This window comes from Calypte anna, chromosome Z (assembly GCF_003957555.1).
Source record: "Calypte anna isolate BGI_N300 chromosome Z, bCalAnn1_v1.p, whole genome shotgun sequence".
Classification (NCBI taxonomy): Eukaryota; Metazoa; Chordata; class Aves; order Apodiformes; family Trochilidae; genus Calypte; species Calypte anna.
In genome coordinates this window covers 37,267,942-37,279,015 of record NC_044274.1, presented here as the reverse complement: position 1 = coordinate 37,279,015, position 11,074 = coordinate 37,267,942, and the positions used below count along the sequence as shown (strand labels likewise).

The following is an 11,074-nucleotide window of genomic DNA, read 5'->3' as shown; positions in this document are numbered from 1 at the left end:
CTTCGAAACTATCAACCCATCTCACTTCCCAAAACAGCAAGTCAAAAAATACAGTTGGGGTCTACAGTTTTCTCGGAGTGTTTTCTCGCCAAGGACAGCAAGCCATTCCTGGGAGTGGAGAGTCCCATCGTCCTTACCCATTACCTCACCTCACGAAAGGCAGGTATGGCAGGTATGGGTATCCTTCATCCCGCCTGACTGCTCTTCGCCTGAACATCAGCATCGGTTCCCGCATGAAGTGAGAAACAGACAGACTACGGACTAGGTAGCAGGACACTCGGTAACAAAAAAAAAAAAAAAAAAAAAAAAAAAAAAAAAAACAAACAAACAAACAAACAAAAACAAAACTAAAAAACCACAAAAGAAACAATAAAAACCCCAAACCAAACCAACCAACCAACCAAAAAACCCACAAACAAACAAACAAACAAACAAACAGAAATAGCAGGAAATGCGCCTGCCTCTCTGCTGGCAATGGCTGTCTTAAGGCAAGAGCAGAACAGATCCTCTTCTGAAATCGGGGGACCTCGAACTAAAAGCTGCAGGAGGAGGTTGGGCGTGACCGCTGTTTCCCTGCCTGTTGATACCCCCTATCAAAGAAGGAGAGCTTGGCCCTATCAGCCCGCGCTTTGAGGCTGGCTGTTCACTGAGAATAGCCTGGCTTTGTTTCCCTCAGTGATGCAGCCCTTGCCACATAAACCTTCCTTGAAGACTAAGCCAGGCAGATCACGGCAGAACTGGAAGGCAGGTATGACTAATGCAGCATCAACCCTGCAAGGAGAGAGACACAACAGTCACACTCCTCCAGAAAAAACACGGCTATCTTCCCGAGGGGAGAGTTTTGCCTATGAAGTAAAGGCGATTAAAGTATGTGAGGAGAGATAACTTTCCCAAGGAAAATAAAAATTTATACTGACTTCTCTGGTTGGAAAAGCCGGAAAAACTAAGTTGACAGGTGAAAAGGGATACGGGGATAACTGGACTAACACGGGTGGCTGCGAGCAGCACGTAATTTGTAAATTGTAATTGATCTGGTCTGGTCGATGTTTTATTTTCCTAAGAAGCTTCAAGAAGCACAGGTCTCTTTCACAAACACCTGTATGGAGCACAGCCCTGGGGTGCTGCTGCCAAATAAGAGGTCACACAATCAGACTAGCAACTAGCCAGAGCATTCAAGTACTTTTCCTATAGCTCGTGAAGGGCTCCCGTTATACGTGGGCTTTCTCCTACATCCCGTTGCCTGGCAGAAGTCTCACCTTGGAGACAGACGGGAGCGCAGGGGACAGTGCTGGCGGCCCTGCAGCTCCGGTTTTGCCTCATCGGTGACCAGAAATCGGCCTTACTGCTCCCGGCAGGCGCTCGCCCGGGCTCTGTTCGCAGCCCTCCCCGAATATCCCTCTCACTCCCCCTCTCATTCCGACGTCCGTCAGAGGAAACAGCCAGTCACCGCTGCCCCGGACAGCGGCCTCATTTCGGAAGGGATCAAATGCACATGGTGCACATCGGGTCTCACCGGACTCGGGCTAGATCGATTCTCCCGCGAACAGGAAAATCCGACTACAAACGGAGTGTTAAGAGGTTCATCTGCCAAAGGACCAGACTAAAACCGCACCCATACCGTACCGGGGGAACACGGCAAGTTAATTAACTGGTGGGATGACGCAGATAATGACTTTCAGATCCAGGACCGAGAATTTTAGGGTGGCAGACGTGTTTTTATTCGGTTAAAATGGGATTACTTAGTAAAATCCATATAAAATGGAGCTTTGGGGGGCAATAAGCATAGGCACATCATGAAAATTGCCCAAATGTCGGGTGTCGCCGCGCCAGCAATACGGGGAAAAGCTCTTTGAGGACGGTGCAAATGTCGCCTAAGTGACTCGTAGTTTCCCAGAGACAAAGTGAATGCTTTGGTCAATCATCTGAAACTTTTTTAAAGCACGAACTTCCGCGCGAATCTTTTCAGAATTTTGGCTACTTCCTGTTTCTTCTTCAACTTTGATTAAGCTCTTCATTTCACCTCCCTTGGTCAGGTGAAATACACACCCGTAAGGAATGGATTTAGACTAGTCATTACCTTCACCCCCTTACCAGGGATTAGAAGTAGACATTTAAAAGTTCTTTTCTCTCCGCCCTCCTGTTTGCCATTTCCACCTGCAACGCCTGACTCGTAGAAAGACAACCAGATAGACACAAACAGCTTTGATGCCCAAATTCTGCCCCCTTGACGGTGGAAGTGGAGCTACGGTGGCACCGCGGGCTGGGTCCAGCTTGCACCCCCAATCCCAGCTCTGCTGCACCTTCTGGAAACCTCGGGGAAACGGGCACACACGCGGCTGACCCACGGCACAAGCTTGGAAGGGTGGGCTGAAAATTTTTATTTATTTGTTTTTCCCCAGCAACGTCTCTCAATCTATTTGTTTATTTAGTCAGAAAAAGTCGGAGTAATCATTTCAATGCTGACACCTCCTATTGCGTCTTTGCTAATTAAGCTCTTGGAGGTGCTTGCGTTGGCCAGGGTTTCTTCCAACTCTAGCGGCAGCAAAGAGAGTAGGCTTCCCTGTTTCTCGCTTAAATCGGAAGCCTACCCGCTTTAACACAGTACGTTTGGAGGATAGATATGTATTGTTTCACTGTTCATTGATTCCTACTAACGAGCTGGTCTGAATCAACACAGCCGCCAAGTAGTTCTTCTCGAAGCGTGCAGAGGATGGTTTGGCTGGTTTCCTCACTGTTTTCTAAGAGCGGCATCTAGCCCAGCAGCAAGAGCTGATCGTAACGATTTGGAAAGAGGAGAGTAGGATTTTCTGCGACACTCTTGGTTTTTGTGCTAGGCTTCGCGTAGCTTTTTAAACTTAATGAAAGAGGTGTTGAGAAATTACTTTCAAGGGCCCGTATTTCCCGCTTACTAGTTCCCTGATCTAGCTTGACGCCCGTTTCCCCGGGATGCTTGGACTACTCGCCCGTGGGACGATGAGAGACCTCGGCAGTTAGTTTTCCATCTCCCGGTGCGGTGATGCCTTCCGCGCTTATTGTGCGGAGCAGGGTTAAGCGGGAGAAAAGGGCAAAAGGAGAGGGAAGTAGATACGGGGGCTGTGAAAGGACTGGGGTGAAGAAGTGGGAGGAGGGAAGTTCCCTGTTCGGGCTGCTGTTCCTGCCTTGTGTTTTGAAGGCGAACTTAGCCCTCACATGGCGTTTATTCAGCCGCCTGGCTCCACCTCGCCCTGCTGAGGAGGTGTGAGTGAAACGGAAACCGGGGAGCTGCTTCTCGCTCCTATTCCAGTAGACGCCAAGTCCCCTCGCCACTGTCATGTGATAGCAAGAGATCAGGAGCTGCGGGGGTCTCTCAGCTCGGGCATCATTACAAAACGGCGCCGGAGCGCGCAGCACTGACATAGCCACGGCGGCAGCCGTTCCCGCATGCCTCCTCTCCCCGTTGGCTCCCGGCCCTCGACTCCGCCACCCGCCGCAAACTTTTAACGGGACACGGGACTGAGGGGTGAGAGAGGCGTTTTTAATTTCCTTCTGCTCCGTCTCTGCTGAGGTTCGTGGTAATTTCAAGTCTCCGAGCTCTCGGTGAGTGCTGAGCATCAACTCCAACAGAGTGTGCTAGGCGGCAGCGGGAAAGTCCAGGAGACTCGGCGGCCTCCAAGAGAAAACTGGGGACAACAGCAGAGGCAGGACCTCCCTCTGTCCCAGCTCGATCGAGGTCCCCGAGGTGTGGCCAGACAGCTGCCTCCGCTGGGCAAGCACAGCCCGCAGGGCGAGACTGCCTGGGGCAGCCGTGCGCGGAGCCCGCCAGCGGGCCGCGGGGCTGCGGCAGGTAGGCTGGGCGGGACGCGCCCAGGATGTAGAGGAGGCGAAGGAGCAGAGAAGCGCCGTCCCAGGCACTCCGAGCCCGCCCTGCACTGGGAACTGCAGAGTCCGGCGCGGCGGGCTTCTGCTGCCGCGGGAGGGCCGTGGAGCGTCGGCGATGCCCAGACCGGGAAAAAGCTCGTATAGCGACCAGAAGCCGCCCTACTCCTACATCTCCTTGACGGCCATGGCCATCCAACACTCAGCAGAGAAGATGCTGCCCCTGAGCGACATCTACAAGTTCATTATGGAGCGCTTTCCCTATTACCGGGAGCACACGCAGCGCTGGCAGAACTCCCTCCGACACAACCTTTCCTTCAACGACTGTTTCATAAAGATTCCGCGCCGCCCCGACCAGCCAGGCAAGGGTAGTTTCTGGGCGCTGCACCCGGACTGCGGAGACATGTTTGAAAACGGCAGCTTCCTCCGTCGCCGCAAGCGCTTCAAGGTCCTGCGCCCCGAGCATCACCTGCCCGGCGGCGGGGGGACGGGGAGCGGCGGCCCCGGAAAGCCCCAGGCGCCCACCCCGCATATGGTGCACTACTTCCACCCGCACCCGCCACCACCGCCGCCGCCTCCTCCGGGAAAAGTGCCGGGGCTGGCTGGCTCCGAGGCCGCCGTGGCGGCCGCCGCCGCTGTGGGAAGGCTGCCGCAGTTCTCGTCCTACGGGAACAGCCAGCCCTCGGGCTTCAAGCATCCCTTCGCCATCGAGAACATCATCGGCAGAGATTACAAGGGGGTGCTGCAGGCCGGCGGGCTGCCACTGGCCTCGGTGATGCACCACCTGGGCTACCCGGTGCCCAGCCAGCTCAGCAGCATGGTGAGCTCCGTGTGGCCTCACGTGGGGGTGATGGACTCCGTGGCTGGCGTGCCCGTGTCCCCCGACTACGGACCCTTCGGGGTGCCCGTGAAGGCGCTCTGCCACCCGCCGGCTCAGACCATGCCCGCCGTCCCGGTGCCCATCAAGCCGGCGCCGACAATGCCCACTGCCTCGGCCATCCCTTCTCTGACGGTCGCCGCCTCGCAGATCTGCCCCGCGGCTTCCCCGGCCGCTGCTTCGCTGCTGGAGCAGACCTCGAGCAACACCTCCGAGGGAAAGGGCTCCCTTCACTCCGTCCTGGTGCACTCCTAAAGGGCAGGGGTCGGGGGGGGGGAGGACGGGGAGAGAGGGGCCCCCAGGGTTCTAGAGGAGTGGATACGGGGATCCAGGCCGTGCGTTCGGCACGGAAACACTATCGATCTTTCATTACTATAACGCTGCTGGTGTCTGTGTTGATATTGTGTACAATCAGATTGAGAGCCAGGTCGCAGGTAAGAGCTTTTATAGTTGTTAAATATCGTTAGTAGCGGAGCGGTGATATGAAAAGTCACAGCCGTGGCCGAAGGGGCCGGGAGGAAAGGTCATCCCGACATTTTGCGGAACGGGCGGCTGCGCAGCCCGGGTCCCCGCCGAGCCCCCCTCCCGTCCGGCGGCCCCTTGGGGGCTGCAGTCAGTCAGTGACTAGAGGGAGCAGAATGATAGAGCCCCCACTGAAATCTGCTTCTCCCCCTCCCCCGAGAGACGGGACATCTCTACCCTAACCCTAACCCTAATGGCCGTCCTTGTAGATCTGACATCTCTACCCCGCCGCCCTTGTAGATCTATTACCGAAAGAGGTGGGCAAAACAGGTGGATTACCTTCGACATTGGGCGAGCTGCGCGGCCTCAAGACATTTGATAGTCTCTGTTTAAAGAGTAAGCTATAAATAGCTCGATGAATTAGTGGGAATTAAAATTACAACGGCATTGACGGCGCCTTTAACTAACGGTCCTTCCCACACACACTTGTACACTCCATCCCAATATTTCCAGGGGAGGACAATGTCTCACGAAGGACTGAAATGTGACCTGGCCTTCCAAGCTGTGATTGAATGTTCGAATTCCCCCGTTACTTATTAAAACAAAGCCAACCCGGCCCTCCGTAGACCGTGCTTTTCACACCATCTTTTACCGCTCACCACTATTTTGTGTATGTTGCTTGGTGTTTCTTCCACGTGTGTGTGAACACTAAAACCTGCTGGCGAGGTGGGAGAGGGGAGGGAGAGGCCAATAGAAAAACTGTCAAAAATTATTCGGGAAAAGCACTTTACTGGAAACAATTTTCCGACAAAAGAGAGGTCTGTGTAAAACGGGGATCATAAGTCAGAGAGCAATGCACTGGTTAATGAGTCCCGGATGGTTTTGAGTGGTTGCTGTGCTATCCTGTCTTTCCTACTGTACACCAATGCTCATTAAAGCCCATCTATTCACCTAATTCTGCTCGTTCTGATGTTTATATTCGCCTTACACACCGGTTAAGAATCACTTGCTGCTAGTGTAGGTTCTCATGCCTCCCTTCTAAACTGATGGAAGTACCTAAAAGTTTTCCTGGCGGTAAAGCGAGGAGACGAGAGGGGAAGAAACCTCTTAAAGGTAAATCTGCTACTACAGAGACGCTTTGACTCGCCGCTAATTGCACCTCAAGGTTGAAGTGCAGAAGGTCGGGTCTGGGGAGTAAGCATCGGGTCGGATCCTGATTCCACCGAAGGCAGATAGATTTTTGCCTCTGGTTTGAGCGGGCGCTGGATACTAGCCGCTCTTTGGGATTTACCCGCCTCATGCCGTGCCCTGCGATGCCAGGTCGCAGCCCCACCCTCCAGGGAAAGGCACCCGGTACCAGACTGGTCCTTCCCTCTGGACCTCCAGCCAGAGAAGCTATCACTAGGCGCAGCAAGCCTATTCAGCCTCGAGTGCCGGCTGTCCAAAATCTTCCCCGCGCACATCGGCAGGGGCTGTTCCAACATTGAAGTTCAGTTGGAACAGTTGAATTCCCAGTTGTGTCTGCTCCAGGTGTGTATGTGTCACATCTTAATTTCCAAAGTTATAACATTCTTAGCGCTGAAGGAATGTTACGCTAATGAGGCACTGATCGGTATCACGGTCTGGAAATCAGACCGCAAAGGGAATTGCCTGTAAAATTCTGCAGCCAGGTAAAACGAGTATTAATCGGATATTCAAAATAAATAATAATAATAAAAAAAATTAAAAGTACTTCGCAATTTCTTTATTCCTCTGTCTTCCATTTTAGTCAGGGAGCCAAGTCGATATTTCTGCTGCTAAAAAAGTAGTCGCTTATAACGAAAGTAGTGTCCCAAATAAATCGCGAAAAGCGCCAGTCCTATATAGATCGATGTATTTAAAATAAATTCCACCGCTCTCTACGTAGCTGCTCTCCACGACCTCAGAGCATCTTAGGGAAGCTGAGTTTCTCCCTCATATCAGTCTAAACGGGCAAGAGGAATCAGAGCATCAGATGAGGTAATCCTCCAGAGAAATATTCAGAGGATTCCGGGCAGTTTTATCAATAAATTTTTCCAAATTTCACCGCGGGAAAACTTTACTTGGCATATGGATGCTGGTCCGGGAAGCATAGCCCAGCAGCGCCGGGTGCTGCAGCGGTCTGTAAGCAGGGGGCCTGCCACTACCCCCCGGCGACAGAGCTCGGGATCGTGTCGCGACAAGAGAAGATGTCTCGCCGCAGCTGAGGTGGGGCTGAGGATCCCTGACCGAGGGATTGGCTGCGGGGCTGGTGGCAGCGCTTTGGGGGTTGATGCAGTTTGCATCAGGACATCTGAGAACCCCCTTCAGGTTAGGCTGCGGGCCGCTCGCCCCGGAGGCTAGTGGCTAATGTAACTCATAAGGCAGTTGCCTACAAGGCGGAAAGACGGGGCACAACTTTGCAGTTCGTACAATGGTAGTTATGGAGAGTTGCAGCCTGGTAATTTCAGCCTTGTCAGAGGGACAAGGAAAATTAACTAATTAGGAAATGTTTCCTAACTTGTTTATCCGTTTTTCTTATTTTTAAGGACTCCATCTCAAAAAGTATTCTTTGCCCGAATTTTGTATCAAGAACCAATAATCCCGATATATAAACAAAAGAAAATTAAACAAAAAACTCCCAAAGCTGCTTAAACCCATATGATGGTACCACATGTGGAAAAACCAAATAGTAACCTTTTCTCTGGCAGAAAAGCAGGTGTAAAGTGGTGAAAGGTAACAATTTGAATAGATAAATCAAACAGGAAATCAGTCTGGGGCCAACTAAAATATATTGTCTGCATACACCAGTATGCCTTATGCAGAAGCGACTTGCCTTCAGATTAAAGCACATATATGCTCCACTCAGTTAAGTCAGCTGAGCCTTTCTTGAGTGGATGCAGTCAGAATGGTTGTAAACAGAGAAAACAGATGCAAGCAGGATGAGCAAGCTTAATTTTTATATCATTATTCTGCCCAAAGTAGAAAAATAAAATTTAGAAGAATGGAAGCCTGTAAGAAAAAGCATTGATCTTAAACCAGAATTCTTGATTTTACTGCAGCTAGCTAAAGTGGTGATGGTTATTTCTACCTATTGGAAACTGTTCACAATCAAGACATCACTTTACTATGAGTCCATAGGTCATGCAAGTCAAGGAAGAAAACCAAATGCAGTAGAACTTCTAGAATTAAAGTGGTTTTTTGGTCTCAAATATGGTATCAGTGTTTCAGTGGATATATTCTGGTACCAGTGGCATCTGCTACAGTATAATCTACTAGTGTGATAATTGAATTTCCAGGCTCCATTGATTCAGTCCTGAAATCTCTGTGGTCAATAACTGATACGGCAAATCTACTTCAAATTCTGCTGAAGCTGCCTGTGGGATCATATTTTCCCTTTTGTTGTAAGACTACTTTGTATCATTTTTCATAAACCAAACCTAAGATACAGTTATCCCTGTAAGTGCTCAAAATCTGCAATGGTCTCAGTTTCAAAAAGCAATGTTTCACCTCTACTTCTTGAGTTATGCTGAACACCTTGTTATATTAGCCAGCTTTAGTTACGTAATCCAGGTATAATTTTAGGCATCTATGTGGTAAATACCAAAACTTACTGTCTACAGGCCTTTATCCTGGACATGTTTAAGTGTGCTCCTCGTTTGTTTAAAGAATCAGTAGTCCTCTCTCTTTGTTCATACAAAATGGTCACTGTCACTGTCCATGGAGGAAAGTCTAATAGTTATAGTTCTCTTAGAACTTTTGAAGGAAATCTAAGGTCAAGATAATTTCTTATCAAAAGGATTCATACTCATATCCAGGTACCAAAACTGGTCAATTGCAAAAGGGCACATGGTGGAGAGTTTTGCTTTTTAGCTAAGTTATTCCACTTAGTAACAACAAATGTATGCTTCGTGAAGGGTCAAATATCCCACAGAACATGGGTGCTTTTTGACAAAAGCAAAATGCAATAGTCATTGGAGAAAACGTATATTGGATGAAGAAAGGGAAGGAAGGATAGGAATAAATGGCAAATTTTCTCAGAGGGGAATATTGGCTTGTGTTGAGTGTCCCAGAAATTCGTAATTGTGATATGTAAAAGGTGAGTCATGAACGGGGAATTGACAAATGTTTGCCAATAGTGAGAAATTCAGACTAGTAAAAAAGAATAGTTGACAAATTGGGAATTGCCAAAAGGCCTCCACACTGAGTTACTGATAATAAATGAAAATTAAATTCATTGTTAATATATAATCTTAATGTTAGATACATAACATTAGGTCCTAAGTTTAGGTATCCTATGAATTTATTGTAGCTATCTTTAGGAAAATGTTGGCTTAGTAATCATTAAATGTGAAAAAAGCAAAACTACCTGGAAAAAAAGAGAGAATACAAGAGAACATACTATGTCCCTATTTAGATCATAAGTAAACTGGAATGTGTTAGGAAGCTATGTGAGGCCTGAAAACAGATGTATTAAAACTGCAAGGATAAAGAGAGAATTGGATCACAGAATCATAGAATGTTAGGGGTTAGAAAGGATAGCTGGAAGTCATTGAATCCAAACCCTCTGCCAGAGCAGGATCACCTAGAGCAGGTCACACCGAAATGCATCCAGGAGTGTCTTGAAAATATCTAGAGAAGGGAGCTCCACAACATCTCTCGGCAGCCTGCTTCAGTGCTCTGTAACTCTTTTAGTAGAGATGTTTTTCTGCATGTTGAGATGGAACTTCCTGTGTTCCAGTTTGTGTTCATCATCATCATATCATAGGGCACCACTGAAAAGAGACTGGCCCCTTCTTTTTGACACCCACCTTTTACATATTTATAAACACTAACAAGAATTTTCTCAGTCTTGTCCAAAATAAACAGGCCTAGGTTTCTCAGCCTTTCCTCATAAGACATATGTTCCATCCCTTCCATCCTTTTAGCACTTGGTTGGACTCCCTCTAGTATAGCCCTATAAGATGGGATAGTCAAAAGTACACCTTCTCTACAACTATCAATTCGATAGTCTAAGTCTCTTGAGCATGGAAAGCAAGGATGTACAGAGATTTATGACACAAGTTTACAAAATCAAGAGAGACCTGGAGAAGGTGACTAAGACACACTTTCTCACTCATTCTCAGTGCAACAACTGGCAGTCATCAAATGACTTTAAAGCAAAGAGAAAGAGAAGACACTACACCCACCACATAAATAAATACTGTGATTCATTGTCAGGGGATGTTGAGGGTGCTACATGAGTTTGAGGAACAACTGGAAAATCCACATAAGATAAATCAACTGAGAGCTGTTACATAAAAAATTGCTACCTCTTGCTCAGTTTTGCCATGCTAGTAATGTATTTCTGAAAGTGTCATTAGACACTTCCTGTCTCTTTCTTTCTAGAGCTTACTTAGTTCTAGAGCTTTGTTTGCTTAGCATTGGAGACAGGACACTGGGCTAGATGAACATATGACAGCTGTTATTTATCAGAGAGAGGATCAGGGTCTGTGACTTGTTTTCCTAGCCAAGTGTCCTAACAGAAAGGAATTCTTTATATTTCAGTATATGAAGGCTAACAGTGTAGGTTTTATATTAAAAATACTTTCAATTGTCCAGGAACATACAAGTTCTTTTTCCAAGGAGAGTCCCTCATTGACTGGATTCATGTGCTTAGTTTCTAGTGAAATAAATTTTAAAAATTAGAAAGTTTCAGCATGACAGATTGAGACTTTTTATATTATGCCAGCATAACTGATAGACTATAGGTACAGATTTGAATCCCCTCTAAGATGGAAAAACAACTTCTGTGTCCCAGTACTATAATATGGAATATGGAATAATATTATGCCATATTGTGCCATGCATGTCTAAGGTATCCATGCTGCTCTAGGCACTTAC

At 48.2% G+C, this 11,074-nt stretch overlaps 1 protein-coding gene across 1 annotated transcript; it reads left to right on the top strand.

Annotated features, from left to right (window-relative positions):
- The first annotated feature begins 3,973 nt into the window (after window positions 1-3,973).
- FOXB2 (forkhead box B2) lies at window positions 3,974-4,987 on the top strand. The gene has a single exon (XM_030467712.1). It carries the CDS (start codon window positions 3,974-3,976, stop codon window positions 4,985-4,987), a length of 1,014 nt encoding a protein of 337 aa, XP_030323572.1.
- Window positions 4,988-11,074: the final 6,087 nt, after the last annotated feature.

Excerpts from the sequence above, each read along its gene's own strand:
- FOXB2 (XM_030467712.1), top strand. The coding sequence starts at position 3,974 with ATGCCCAGACCGGGAAAAAGCTCGTATAGCGACCAGAAGCCGCCCTAC.